At 44.7% G+C, this 15,537-nt stretch overlaps 1 protein-coding gene across 12 annotated transcripts in view; it reads right to left on the reverse strand.

Annotated features, from left to right (window-relative positions):
• The window catches only part of COL6A3 (collagen type VI alpha 3 chain), a 63,272-nt gene that overhangs the window by 45,813 nt on the left and 1,922 nt on the right, over nucleotides 1-15,537 (reverse strand). For 9 of the 12 annotated variants that reach the window (XM_055811821.1, XM_055811820.1, XM_055811819.1 and 6 more), the window contains exons 2-4: nucleotides 8,481-8,629; nucleotides 6,935-7,552; nucleotides 2,442-3,044 (exon numbers count right to left, since the gene is read on the reverse strand). In XM_055811821.1, coding sequence (XP_055667796.1) covers nucleotides 2,442-3,044; nucleotides 6,935-7,552; nucleotides 8,481-8,568 — 1,309 coding nt within the window. In that variant the 5' untranslated portion in view covers nucleotides 8,569-8,629. The remainder of the gene's footprint in view (nucleotides 1-2,441; nucleotides 3,045-6,934; nucleotides 7,553-8,480; nucleotides 8,630-15,537) is intronic. The other 3 variants (XM_027796710.2, XM_027796715.2, XM_055811824.1) reach the window with 2 other exon arrangements.

Here is a 15,537-nt window from a genome sequence, read left to right on the forward strand (position 1 = left end):
AGAACAGAGCCTCACAAAGCAACAAGGATTTGTTTAAATGATCCCTTTCCCAGAGCCATGATTTCCAGCATTCATCCCCCCCCAGACAGGTTTTTTTTCCCATCAGTTGCTCCAAGGAGGAGAGGGCTGAAAACAGGAAACTTTCCAAATGGATAACAAGGGCAAAATCTCTGCTTTGTATCACCCAGGAGAGATGTCTTAAGTGCTTCCTTAGCTTGTCAGCAGCTAGATACCCAAAAATGGAGATCCTGGAAACTTATATGACTTTATATAGAAGTTTGAGGGAAACATCAAAGGGGCTTTGCAAAAATGAGGGAGGCTGGAAAGGAAGAGCTCCCTCCACAACTCATTCCTCTTGCAGCTCTCAGATCCTGCAGTGTGTTTCCTTAGAGAAGAGGAATGCAAGAACCAAAAAAAAAACCACGAGAAGAAACAACTCAAAGTGCTAAATTCAACGGACACAATTAAACCAAAAACATTTAAGCAAGGCCATACGTATCTCATAGGGTCTCATTCAGAGCCAAATAAAAGCTGGTGGCAAGCCTCCAGGTATTTCAAATGATTTGGGATCAAAGCATTATATCTTCAACTCTAAAAATTGGGAATGTTGGAGGGTGTCAACGCTGAACCCAGCCTTGCATAGTTCCCTCCTCATTGCCATCTCAGCTGTCTTTGGTGAAGAACCTCATCTAACTCAATCATTCAGGCTCTCCCAGTAGCTAAAGCAGAGGGGAAAAGAAAGGCAGAAAGGCACTTTGAGACATCCATTCGTCCCAGGAGTGCCAGCATACAGGCAGCGAGCTAAAGTGAAGCAAGGTGACTTCAGTATTTTGCAGGAATGCTTGGCACCTCCCTGGGCTTGGCATCCCTTTCGGGCTGCAGCGTGTCTCCCGAACCAGTGCTTTATGCTGCAGACTTCCAAGGAACTGATATGAATCAAGCAGACCAGTCAAAATTAATTTCCATGGATGCTGGGGAAAGGAAATTCCCTAAAGTTCCTTCGAAAACACCCGCTTCTCCACTTAGCATATCCATCTACATGCAATTACATAGGCTGATGCTACTGTAGTACCTTCTACAAATGAGCTGGCATTTTAAGTGAAAAATATGCAAGTGCAGATGAAACCAAATGTACCAATATTTTAAACCTTGCCATTCAAACTGTTAAAAATCAGAGGGGCAGGAAGAGAGGTTTTCCATTGGCTTGCATGGGTCCTGGCATGCACATTTTAGCTAGACATGCAGACTTCAACTTATTTAGCTAAATATGGTTCTCATGGGGTGCTACAAGCAAAAGTTCTTTATGTTCTTTCCTGGAATAATCATAAAATGATCTTTTAGGCGAATTCCTCCCTTTGATTTGCTATCCACAGGATAGCAACCATGTTTAGACATAGATCAGCGAAGACATCTGGAATGCAGTTTTATATGTCAACATACATCATGAGTTGAACAGTGCATACAGAACTCCAGATTGGCACTTGGATCTCAGAAGTGTTGTTTGCATTAAGTGTGCTGGTAATCCAGTGCAGCAACTCCAGGCTGGCCCTTTCCAGGGGCCTCTGAAATGCAACATGTTGTGTCTTTCACAAAGCCTCTCTATCAGTAAATTTAGTCATAAAACCATAGGGTGAGAAATTCTTAATCATCTACTTGCTCCATAAATCCAGATGTTCATTATTCTACTGCACCCAAGCTAACGCTAGTCCAGAAATACTGTCAATGGAGACTTAAGAGTAAGAAAGTGACCTAAGTGGGATATTGACACATTTTCAGTTCCCATGGCCTCATGGAAAGCTGTTAACTTTCTCAGCTTACGAATTGAAGGGAAATATATGTTAGCAACGTAGGGATTTAATTTTAGGGAACTAAGTTGTTTTGCTTTTAAGTTAAGTTTAAGTCACCCTTTTCTCAAGGATAGTGCACAGTTTCAATGAGGTATGGAATGTTACAGTTCTAGCAAGATGACAGCTTCAACTCTGTGAAACAGGGATCCCTGTAACATCCCTGTTAGCTTCCCCAGTCACATTGCTTTCTCATGACGCTTCCAACTGGCATACAATTTAAGATTACATGACACAGATGTTTTCAGAACTGACAATGCTGCAGTATTTACTCCCAGGGGGCTTAGATACACCAGTAAGGATTATATAAACTTTTTTTATAGTCTGCTTGTGGCCTTTAAATCTCCATGCCATGCCAGTTATTGACACAAAACCTCATGGTTTCCAGAAGATAACCCACTGGGCAAATGAGTTTCTGCACATTAGCTGCAGGACTATTTGTCTTTCCCATTGTTTCTCCATAAGTAGCCCAGAGAGATGCATTGAAAAAATATTATAAAAATTAAATTAAAAAAAATAAATACGTTTTTAAAGCGTGCAAAAGCTCATTCATTCATTGATTCATTGAAATGCAACAGTCTAGAAAGGCATACATACCTTCAGTCACAATGGTTGGGGCCTCTAACAAAATGAGTCTTTGGGCCACTCCAACAATGTTGGGCAGTATTAATTCTCGAAGAGCATCGAGGTTACGGATATCCAGGGCAGTAAATGCGAAGCTTCCATCAGTAGCAATCTGCTGCAGCTCTGCACTGTCAGCATTCTGGACCCCAATGCTAAATGAAAATATACTAGCTTGCTTCACCGCTAACAAGCCCTCTCGGATATCATCACTAGACTCTCCACCACTTATCAGCACTAAAATCTGAGGCACCGCTTCCTCTATCCTGCTGCCTCCCGCCTGGGTGAAGAGGTTCTCCACCACAAACTCCAGTGCTGCACCGGTGTTCGCTTCCTCGCCCCCACGGAAGCTAAGTGCCTTCACGGCATCCAGAACATCCGCTTTTGTGGAGTAGCTGTTCAAAGCGAACTCGGTTCTGGGTTCATCACTATACTGCACCACCCCAATGTGTATTTGCTGAGCTCCAACTCTGAGGCTTTCAATCAAATTTACAAGGAAATCACGTATGGCTGGAAAATTGACACTTCCGATGTTGTTTGATCCGTCAATAAGGAAAATAAGGTCAGCAGACTCTTGAGCTTTAAAAAAAGAAATGCAAAAGGTGAAAGCATTAAAATGAGTGATTACATGCGGTTGGTTGTACAGTGTTCTGACATGTTTCTTGGAAAACCAGTAAGAAACACGAAAATGAGAAACAAAACACATGTTCACTGAGGTGGTGATGTTTGCCTCTTAGTTCTGCATTCTGATTGAATACCAGCGCCCAGCCCCAGCCCAGCAGCATCTGCTACCCATCAAGAGATGCTCGGGCAGACACAGCCTGAACCGATAGCTGCAGTTACACGGGGGTCGGCATTATTGGCATGTGAGGAGAAAACATGGCAAAATATGATTTTTGGAAATATCTATATCCATTCCATCAGTGGTCAGTACTGTCCAAATATTTAGAGAGAGCCAAAAGAAAAAGGTGGATTTTGATGGTAATTCACCCTGAAGGTAGCAGGTGAGGATGGTAACGTTCGTAGGAGGTTTTCCCCATTGCAGACTCTCTTGGGTTGGTTTTTTTTTCCCCCCCTGAAGAAAAAAGCCACTGTTTACTGGATGCATGGAAAGTTTCAGCCTCTCTGTTGCAATTCTGCTTTTTTTTTTTTTCTGCTTAAAAACAGTGGCTGAACATATCGGCTTCTCCCACCATGAAGGATTATTAATTGAAATGCATTTGTTAGAAACAATTGAAAAGGCTTTGGTTATTATTTTTGCACTGTAACGCTTTTACCAGCTGCCAGCATACACACAATGGTATTTGTCCAGCAAGCTGACCCTCACAACTGTCAACCCGTGCCGTACAAAAAATTGTCTTGCTTTAGTTATTTTGCACAAAGATGCATTGATTATCAATAAACGGGTCTGGTCTGAATTTTTCATACGGACTCTGAATATTCAATCAAGGAATGCAGAATCAGGTTAAAACAGGGCGATGAAATCAGTCATGACACAATTATCCAACTCTATTTGTTGTGACCATACCCAGATGGTCACAAGCATCTGCTGAGAATATGCACACATCCAACAAAACTTTTAACTGGCATGAACATGGTTGTTGAGGGGGAAGCATTTTTGCTGTGAGACTTACCAAAGCAGACCCAAAATGCCCTGGTGTCTGCTCTTACTCCTTTTGCTCAACTAATTTTACCATCAATGTCACCAAGAGCTGTATGCATGCAAAAGGAGGGTGGGGGTAAGAAGACCTCAAAACATGCTCAGATGTTTCCAAGCTATTACTCCCCAATCTTGTTAAGGAATCAAATTTCAGACTATGGATGACAAGCAACATTTGGAAATCCCACCCAGCTCTCAACTTTTGAAAGCCGAAGGTGAAACCAGTAGCAAAACTGGCATGCAGTTTAGGAAGGGCAGGAATGAACCTGAGGCTTTTGCTATTAACCAGCAGGGTCACTTCTTTTTCCCCCTGCCTATTTAGTTGTTCTTCTAGTAGATGTTTTCATACATCGCGATGCCACCAAGAGAGTCAAATAGCACCACAATTCCAATGACAAAGGAGAAGGTCTCCAGGGCATCATCGCTTCCCTGGGCCAACTCAATTGCCGGTGTTGGCTTGGAGAACATCAGCATGGTTCAGAATTGCAAAAGGCTCCAGGATTTATTTTTCCATCATTGAGTTGAAATTTAGGGGTCCTTAGGGTTGTCTTTACTGCGCCATTTTCACTTGAGATATACATGTTCTACTTCATCATATAAATGAAAGGGAAATCTCAAAGTGGTTGTACCCAGCGCTGCTTTAGAAACCCTGGACATCTTTTTGAGGAACAATATTTCAGACACCAATTGGTGTTATCACGGCAGCACAGGTCACTCCCTCAGGAGAGAAAATAGATATGAAACAGATGCGTTGGATAATTTGTCATCACTGCAAAAAAAAAACCCTTGTACTTCAGTGCACATTTATGGAACAAGCCGGTGCTGAAGAACAAATAAAAGCATGCTTGTTACACAACTAAGCAAGGCCGGTCAGATGAGACAGACAGCTAAGGTTTAATGAATACATCAGGGCAAACTTGGGGCTGACTTTCATACTTACACTAGTCAGCTCTGGGGACTGCCACAGACCAGCAGCTTTGGTACTCTACACTGCAGTATATATACACACTATATACTCTATACTGTGGGACTGGGCTGTTGGTTTGGGGTTTTTTTTACATTTCTCTCTCATATTAGGGCTCATTTCTAGGATAACATCCATGGCATTTTTATACATTTCAATGCTACATGGAGTTATCAGCTGAATAAATGACGACTTAAACTCCTGTGCAAACAGTTATTTGTACCAGGCTTTGTACACTATTGTCATCCAACATTTAGGACCTGTAACATCTTTTCCCATGTTTAATGATACTCCGTAGATTGCCCATGCAAGTCACACAGGGACAAAACTACAATAGTAGCATTAGCTTATATTTGTGTTAGGGGGGGGGGGGGAAGGAAATGTTTGCAAAGAACATCTTTGAGCAGAAATTAACTTGGAGATGCATTATATACATGAAGTAGGAATTTACCTTTAAAGCTTTTAAAGAAACGTCTGTGACTCCAGATATTTGTGTACTATGAGGTTACCTGCTGGCGTGCCCCAGAGGAGTCCAGCCAGCTGACAAAGGCCAGTTTCCCTATGGATTCCAATAGTGAAGCACTGGGGTCCTTTATGACGCTGCAGTGCTGTCAGCAGACTCAGTACAACATTCATTTTCCTCACATATTGACATGATTTTCTTAGAATTGGCAAACCTTACGTCATCTTTCTGGGGCAGCTGCTTTTCTTCCCCTGTGGCTTTCACATGATCTGGATATTTGCCCTGTCAAGCACTTTGCACAATAAAAACACAAGTGAGCACGGCGTTTTGGTGTTGCTCGGTGTCATGCAGTGATGGAGAGCACCCAGTGGGGCTGGCGTGAGGGTTAATCAGGCAAGACAACACAGGGGGATTAATGTTACACTGCCTCATCACACTGCCGTTGCCTTACATCACCCCACAAGCTATTGACCTTCAGATGGAGTCTCAGGAATAAAAAGAAAGGTTTGATCTCTGGGACTTCTGTTTTGAAACACAACAAAGTTGCTCAGAAGGCCCTTTCCACACTGGAATTTCATAAACAGAGAAGGGATGGAGGAAGATGTTTTATTTTTTTCAGGCAAATTGGGCCCCCGGCTTGTGGTCAGCACAGATCCATTTGAAGCCGACAGTTTGCAGAGGGCTTTCGGTTACAGGAAGGGTCCGGAGCTCTGGCAGGTGGAAGCCATTTGCTTGTAAAGGTGGTATTTGGGTGGCAGCACAAAAAAAGTCTCTCCAACCACACATCTCCAAGCAGATGAGGAGAGAGGCTAAGGGCCAGCTCAGGGGTGGGGTCTCAGCAGAGACGTTCTCTGCTGAACTGCTTTTGCTGTCTTCAGCCCAGAATATGACTTTCTGGAGTAACACATTGCCTATCTCCTCCGCTAGCTGCAAGGAGACATCCCACACGGTGTCCCCACAGCCAGCAGTGACCTTCTCAGTCTTCAGAGGGTTTTTGGCCAGGGCCTCAAAGAGTCACCGTCACGGCTGGCATGTTCATCCCTTATTTTCCCTGCCTTGGGAGTGGATAGGATGGGGCAATTTAACAGCTCTGCAGAGCTCCCTATGTTTGTGTTTCTGTGCCATGGGTGCAAAATGATGGCCACAGTGGGCTGCTGCCCATCCAAGGGCTCCTGTACTACCTCCTGGCAGCTCTGGTAGGGCTTCCAGCTTGGTCTGCAAACAATGGCATGCTCGGTAGCTACAAACACGGGGCCACACACTTCAAACCTTTGTTTTTAAACCTCTGAACGTCCATCTCAGTCTTGCCCCTACAAAGGCTTTAAACAGCACAACGCCAGCAGATACCATGCCGATGGGAGCCATCAGCATTCAGCCATTACCTGTGATGTCTTTAACCAGTCCTTTGGCCCCAGCCTTTTCTGGAGTCATGGATGAACGGACACTTGCCACTAAATCTCCAACTATGCCGTGGAGAGCAGTAAAATTCTCTAGGTTGAAAAGGTGCATATCGAAGGGTTCGCTCGCTATTTCCTTTAACTCCCCTTCCACTGCATCCTGCACGCCGACCGCAAACATGTTTACATGGGCCGATTTAAGGACAGATGATGGCAGAGCCACATCATCCTGGGATCGTCCGTCCGTTAACACTATAATAACCTGGGGGACGCCTTCACTGGCTCTGCTTCCAGCAGCTTTAGTGAGATGGTTCTCGATTAGGTACTCTAATCCTTTTCCAGTCTTGGTGCCTCCCCCCATGTAAGGCATGTTGGCAATATGGGACAGGACGTCTCGGGTAGAGGGGTAGGTATTTAACTGGAACTCTGTGTGGGGGTTTCCGCTGAACTGGACCAGGGCAAAGCGAAAATCATTTCCTCCCACATCTAAAGCTTTTACAACATCATACAGAAACTCTCGAACGAGTTGGAAATGTTCCTTCCCAATGCTCCAAGAGGAATCCACTAGAAATATTATATCAGCCACAGCAACGGTTTTGACAGCTTTAAAAAAACAGATGGGGATTTAGGATTTTCTATCGGTCAGCACAAGCATGCCTCCTCCTCCTCCTCCTCGCCCAAATGACCGACAGCCTCTTTCGCATGGTGGAAGTGAAGCTTAGCTTCCCCTTATCGCCCGCAGCAAAACAAGAAGCACTGGAGAAACGCCAGGCAGCCATCAGTGCCCTGTCACCGCAGGTGCTGGGGTACAGGACGGGACAGCATGCGACCTACCCTTCCCAGGGAGGGGGAGGTGAGATGCTTCTCCCCTCCCAGACCCTCGCCGCACCAGTTTGGACACCAGCCCTGAGCCAAAGACTCCTGCAGCTCCATGTGTGAATTTAGGTTTGCTCAGCTTCTAACTGCCAGTGGTCTCCTGAGGAATTTTTTGCTGATTCAGGTTTATGCTGGCTCCGTGGCGGTGCTCAAGGAAGGAAGGGCTGCTCAGTTTAAGCAGCCTGGGTGCTATGATGAGTTTTCCATATTTTTTTCTGCTACTAACAACCCACCTCAAGACACCAGCTCTGGTCTCAAAGGCACCAGTGCCCCCGCCCCCCCTTAAAAAAAAACAAACAGTCTTTCTGCAGGTCAATGGCAGTGCTATTCTCACTGCAAAAAGCCCTCCTACACATGCAAGGAGAGCAAAACAGCTCTGCCCAGGAGAAAACCCGCTCATGGCCACCCTGGGTGCACATCCCGCACCCCCGTCCCTGGCAGAGCATCCTCAAGGGCACACCACTGACAGTGACATGCTTGGGAAGGCACCACGCGTTGGCTGAGGTCTGGGTTCAAAAGGACCCTCACCAAGTGGGAGCTGAGGAGCAGAAGGTAAACCACAACGTACCATTGACATGCATTTTTGAAACCAAACGGTGCAAACTAGCAACACGTTTGTATGGGGGCGAAGTCGGGTCTAGCGTTCCGGTCTTACCTGCTTGCTGCTGGGCGCGAACCAAGCAAAAGCCTGAGAGTAGGAGGCAAAACATTGCCACAAAAGGCAAATGTCGGTGTTTCCTCATTTTGGTCTTTTCTCTGAGTTCTCCTTTTAGTGTCTTTGTTCCAAAGCGCCCAATGTGAGACCTATGGGACAAAAACAGTGAGACTGAGCAACAGTGGCAGTGCTGCCCAGGAACAGGTCAGGCGTGAGATAGAAAAGCCAAACCATGTGGTTTTGCAATGCTGTTGTGGCATTCTGGCACAATTTAATGCTGGACAGTGTCTGCTTTGTAGCAGGGATTTCATTGGGAGAGGAATCATAGATCATATAATTGGCATTTAATCACCCCTGTGGGCTTAGATGGCTTTCTTCTTGCCTATGCTGCCCCAGGTAAAACCTAATATATAGGAAAATGGTCAGCCTAGGTTTCTAACACCAACCCTTAAAATATATGATGGCCTCTCACCTGTCCTCCTCACCCACAGATGACCAGCTGAAATATCTTAGCCAATGCATGCCCTCTTGCTGTTGCCCCCCCTTTTTTTTTTTAACAAATTCCATAATACTAATTGCCCTGAACATCCCTCTTTGCCTCAGCTCACCTTTTCAGCTGTCCCAAACGTACAAATGGAAATTTAATTACTCCAGACCCAAGTGAGCCACATGATCTGGCTGTACAGCAAAAAGCCCTTGGACTCCCCCAGCCTCACAGCCCCAGCATTGGAATAGCCTGGGCTGGCTGATCACATTTGGGAAAGGCACCAAGAATAATATTTTATATGTTGGAGCCAAAAATATAATTTATGCAAGTTTCTTATCTGTAATCCACCTGGCAAGCCTTCTGAAACAATGTCTCCTTCAGGAAAGCTGTGTTCTTGTTGTCATAGAGATGACCAATTTATTATTTAATCTCCATTCCCAAGCCTACAGAGCAGAAACCAGGCAAGGCTTGCTTAACCGATAAAGTATCCTCCCAAAGATGAATGCAGTGATTTAATAGTTCTCATTCCCCAAAAGGAGATCAATTACTCAAATGAGCCAAAAGTGACTCAAATACATCAAGATATTAACCAAGTCATTAAAAAAAAAATAATCTCAATTTTCTTATTACCATCTTTGCCAACTCCATCCATCCGGAGAGTTAGGACCAATACAAGAGCCTTGAAAGGGCTAGAGGGAAGACTAACCTCCCCTCTAAGGAAAGCCATGCTTGTTACACAGATGGCCACCATTAGCACAGCCAAAACGAGAACTGAGTGCCGGGAATTAGGGATAAGTTGGAAATAAACATTTGAACAGCTGATTCCTGAATTAAGGAAAAATTGGAAATAAACATCTGAACAGCTGATCCCTCTTCCATTGACACCTCAGGACTATCAGAGCCGGGGCTTGAGAAAAAGAAGGGACAACATCCACCTTGTTTCCCAAAACCTGATGCAATCCTGACACCCCCAATGGCTCCCTGCGTGTCAAAGCTGGGTTGGGGTCTGGTCCCTCTTGGGAGAAGAGGTTTGCAGCGTTCAGTCTTCCATGTGCTTCAGATGACATTCCTGAATGCCATATAGCATGAGTCAGGCAAAAGCTATCTTCCACCTTTCCCCCCACATTTACATATAATAATAATGGCAATAATGCCAGGTGGAGAGACATTTAATAGGCACCCAGCTCCAGCAGCTAGCACGCAGCATTAATTAAGGCATGACAAGACTTCCCAGTTATTGGCAATGCCTCAATTCATAGAGGCGGCTGCTATCATTCATAAAAAGACTAAAAAGTCATCCTTGTTAGCTGGCACCCATCCACCCCCCTGGCTGTTTCAGTCCAAGCCAAACCTCCCAGTGCCTCCAGTGGGAGCGAGCCTGCTCTGTTGGACTGTGTCCCTGGCTTACAGCTTGCTCCTAGAAAACCTAGTTTCACCCAATGGACACATCGGCAGGGGAAAGCTGGGCTCTGCTTCCCCATGGGTGCAGAATTAGCCATAGGTATCATTGCAGGGTTTGCCCCCAGAACAAACACAGAAAGGTCTGTAGGTCCCAGAGCTGAGGTTTGCAAAAAAACATTGAGCTTGTGACAACCACCCTCTGACCCCACCAGAGCATCTCCCTTCTGGGCAGAAGAGGCTTATGGAAGAGCTGCAAGATTGCTTTGCAGCATCCATTGGGAGTAAAAATGCTGCTAGCAGTGAACAAAAAATACAAAATAAAATGCATGCTATGGAAAAACAGCCTGTTAAAATAATGAATGCCATAGAAAAGCTAGTATTTCTTTCTTGAAATGCAGGAAGTTATGTTATCATTCTGTTTATTAGCTGCTGGCATCCTATCCCTCTGCAGTCGCAACAGCTGGGGCAAACAGAGCATCAAGATAAACCAGTGAAAATTAATGTCTTGCTAGCTAATACATGACAGGACTGAAGCAATCATTTGTGGGTTGTTTTTTTTTTTTGTTTTAACATTGAACAGCTGCAGAAAGCCTTACAGGGCTGTTTACAGTCATGAAGTACAGCAGAAGGGAAAAGCAAATCTCCCTGGTGCTACAAGATCTCCCCTGCCCACAACCCTCCCTGCAGTGGTGGGCAACCAAGGTTCACATTGAATGGGATTTCCAAACTCAACAGTGGGCTTCTATCCACATCCTTACAGCTGCTTCAGCTTGAAACCCTTGAAGAACTGCCTTACCCGGGTTCAAACAAGGAGCCTGGGGGAAAGCCAGGGTTGAGCCTACCTCCAAGATGTCCTGTGGCATCACGGTTCAACCCCAGAGCCTTGTAGCAGAGAAACCACCAGCTATGATTTACATGCCTCCATCCTGGTGAACCCAAACAGCTGGAAATCATAATCCAGCCCTTGGGGCACCATGAGATAAGCCTGGATATCACAGTGTATTAAAACAATACTCAATCTCAGCTTTGGTGTGCTTTTTTTTTTTCCCCTGGCTAGCTAGAAAATACAATACCTTTTCCAAGCAATAACAAGTTGGCTGATCTTTTTAGTCAACTTCTTTTTTACTTCAGCCTCTAAAGACCTCCAGCTTTATTTACAGCTTTCCCTGTGATCCTCATGACAGCATTTTTAACTGCACAAAAGGAAAGCTCACCAACAAGAGATAAACTTTAGCATCACACTTCCTCAAAACCATCCTAAAATTGCAGCAACAAAGCAGTAGCACTCCTCCCAGAAAGACACAATTGACACCTCTTAGAGACTGACTTTTATGGAGAAGTGCCTTTAAGAACAGGTGTTCCTAATCGGGGTTTTCCTTTATATCCACCACCACAACACATCTTACTGCTCTTGTTAGCAAAGGAGTAACAGCTGGGTGCTGCAGAGGTGGCTGAGGAAGCAGCCTCTCTGTAGGTGATGGCCCTCAAGGAGGAGCAGCAGCAGCAAGGACAGCAGTCTCTCTTACAGAGGTACGGCATTCCTTGATAGGGTTTTTGGGGGAGGTTGAACAAAAACTTTGTTTAGATCTGGTTTGACAATGACAACAATAAGTCTCTGGCTCAGGAAGTAAAGTGGGTTTAAGGTAAATTATGTGATTTTTGTTGCTTGGAGGTAAGTCTTACTTGGCTTGCTTTGCTGAGGCACAAGAAGTAACATGCTTTGTTCAATGTGCTCTTGCTTTGCATCCTGAGTCACCACTGGTCAAAGAAGATGGAAGTGGCACTAGGTTGCAGGGGGTGGAGGGTAAAGCCAGGAATGTGAACTTGTACCAATTCATTTTAATTCTTGATTACAGTGAGTATCTGTTCTGCGGATTTGTTCTCCTGGATTGCTGTTACTTTAAATAATGTATTTTCAATAATGCAATTTCATCCTGGATTACTTAATTTTTTTTTCAATTAAATGTTCCATGCAGCCCTGGGGGATGGGTGTGAAAGCTCTGGTGGAGCTTTTGATATAACCACTGCAAGCTGGAAAAAAAAACTCTGAAAACACTGACTACTGAGTGCCTTTAGAAAAGTAAAGCTTTTTCCTGAACTGTTATGGATTAGCACCAAAACCTGGGGAGCCAGTCCCTTAATCATTCATGTGCTAAAAGATTAACTCATGTATTCTTCAATAATCTGAAGGTTTTATGTCTGTCTGGAGTTTATATAGTGTGTGGTGACCTTTTAATATTACAGTATGTACTCCATTTCATCAGAAGATATACATCTGTTACTAATAATGCTTTCAAAAGGCAATCATTTCTACCACTAACACAATGAAGTGATTTCCTTAAATATTTTCCCCAGCAGCTATTTTTTACTTATGGCATATTTCTCTGTGCATGAAGTTTGACATTTTACATATTTTTTTTATTTGAGTAGATGTTTCAAATTCACTTTCTAAGCAACCATTTGCTTGTGTGTTTTTTTCACTAGTATAGTTAAAAACTGTAAAAGTGCAAAGCAGATGAGTAGACTTAAAAAGCAAAACATAAAAGACAGGAAAAAAAGCTACTGCAGCTGTTATATATCACTTTGCTTCATTGTATATGCCTCTCAGCTGAGCTGGCTGACTTTGAGAGGGAGGGAAAGTATCTATGGCTTTGGTGGGACTAGAAATGTGATGTGTGTCATGTGGATGTGGATGGGTGCAGTGGCAGGTAGAGGGAATAATGTCGCAAAATACTTAAATCTGAATTCCCAGCTGGGCAGTGCTTCAGGCACTGATGCAGCTGTTGCGCTGGACTGTAAAAGCAGCAGTCCATGCAGCTTAAGCTGCCAGAGGGGGTTTCTGTACTAGTGTGTTGTACTTGCTTGATGTTGTTCTTCAAGGCTAAAGGACTGAGCTGGGCTGAACTGACTCTTGGGGTATGATAACAGGAGATCTAAAGTTAGTCATTTATTTGTGAAATCTGTTACCATCAGCTCTCCCTCCCCATGATCCGTTGCTGTGGTGGGGAGGAGAGCAGCCTCTGGGAAAGGACAGAGGACCCAAAGCGAGTGCAGCAGGCAGAGCCATGGCTTGCATGCCCTTTTGATTTTTTTTGTCAGGACAAATGGCTTGGCCTTGGGCAGCCTGTGCAGCTTTGTTAGCTGGCATATCCAAGGACCTTTGAGATGCCTCACTGCCCCAGTGAGTGGTCCAATTTTTCTGCCCAGCCCTGGGGCATCCCCCCAAAATACTTTGAATAAGAACCTGAAAAGCAATTGCAGCCTTTGAATTCCCATGTGCATGTGGGGTAGGTCATCTTGTACTGGAAGAAAGAGGTGGAGTTGCACCTAAGTCCCAACAGCTTTTCTGAAAGGCAGGACATGAGAGAGGGCAAAGCATCATCCCACAGATTGTGCAGAAGATGAGATGTGGTGAGCATCTTCCAGACCTCTCTGTCTGCCCCATGGCGATGCTGGGGTCAAAATCAAGGGGCCTTTGCCTTCATCTGTATCTGCTTTGTGGGCATCGCCCTGTGCCTCACCACCACGCTGTTCCCCAACAAAACTGCTCAGCCTGAAATCCCCTTGACTTTGCTGTTCTCTGCTATATGCACATCCCTGGGAGGCAGCAGTGAAGCTGAGGCTGCTGTAAGCCTTGCCAGTGGCTTGAAAGTGAGTTCTGCCTGCCCAGAACAACTACTTGCAGACCCAGCAGTGGGATATACATCCAGTCGTGGTTGTGGAGCAAACAGGGAGGAGAAACAGCTCTTGAAATCCTGATGTGAAGTGATGGTGGCACAGATTGTGTTCTGGAGGTGATGCATGCTCCTCTCTTGGCTGGATGAATCTCCCTTAAATTTCTCTGCACTGTTCAGAGCTCTGAGTTGGGAAAAATCCTAGCCAAAATCTACTTCCAGAAGTTATTTGGGCATCTATGAGGCTAAATGCCATGATTTCTCTATGTGAAATAGCTCAGCCACCTTTGAAAAGGAACATAAGTGTCCCAAGCCTCTACCCTGGCCACCTCTTCATCGTGGAGCACTAAATCTCACTTGACCCCACAGCCTCCAGGAGAAGCAAGACTACTTTTAGAGACTCAAGATCATCTGTATAGGACAGACTCTGAATTTATTTATAGCTCCAGATGGAGCCATTTCAATTTGCACCAGCTCCTTTGAAGGGTTTCTGTTAATATATATATTTATGTTACATATATACAAATAAATGTTCTGCTGCCACCTAGCATTGATGGCACTGGGAAGATGAGGGTTGCTCCTGAAAACATTTCTTTCTACAGAGGTAGGCCTGAGCATTAAAAGCAAACAAGGCTAAAAGGGTGGAAAATCTTCCAGCTTTTTGCAAATGACTTGAGCTTTGACTTTTTGAAAACCAGCATTCAGCAAAGCAATAGTTATGTTGCATTTATATCCTACCTGGGCAAGTTCCCTGGGTGTTAGCATTTAATATGAATCACATACCCATTTCTGTTCTTATAAGCATGCTGTTGACTTAAAATCTGGTTGTTTTCCTCATGTGGCTGAGACTAAAATAGAGTAGTTAATAAGAGGAAAGGGAGTATTTGCTTAAAAAAAAGGAAACTCCCTCAAAGATCAATGACTCTTTATGTATAGTAACATAAGCCTCCCAGAACCTCCCCACCCAAACAAATCGGGTCCTTAATGTGGAACACAGATCACTTAAAAAGGTGGAAAAAGTGATGGGCATGCAGAGTGGTAAGGCTGGCTGTGATTCACAGCGGGGAGCAGGCATGCAATGCCACCCATGGCCAGCCCTGCTGCCATGCACGCCCAGCACAGCGGCAGGTTCATCCCTTTGCTGCAAAAAGCATCCAGGCTGGGAGAATACAGTCCAAGGCTGGCAAGGCTGTGCAGTTACTAGAGCTTGCACTGATGGAAGGAATAAGATGTTCCCTTCCCTCCTGTTCCCAGACAGTCACGTAGCAAAAGTTAGGAGAGGAACAACTTTTTTTTTTCCCCTTCTTGGACATACGGGAATACAGCAGGGGCTGGTTTAGCTAACCCTGAAATTTGGGAAAGTTAATGCATTTGAATGGAAACTTGTAAAAATTCTTGAAAAAACAGAAAGGGAACTGGAGAAACTGCTGAAAAATGGCAAGGGAATGAATGAAGGTGCAGCAGCAGCAAACATGCAGCCCTGCATCCTGCCTTA

This window comes from Falco peregrinus, chromosome 8, assembly GCF_023634155.1.
Source record: "Falco peregrinus isolate bFalPer1 chromosome 8, bFalPer1.pri, whole genome shotgun sequence".
Lineage (NCBI taxonomy): Eukaryota > Metazoa > Chordata > Aves > Falconiformes > Falconidae > Falco > Falco peregrinus.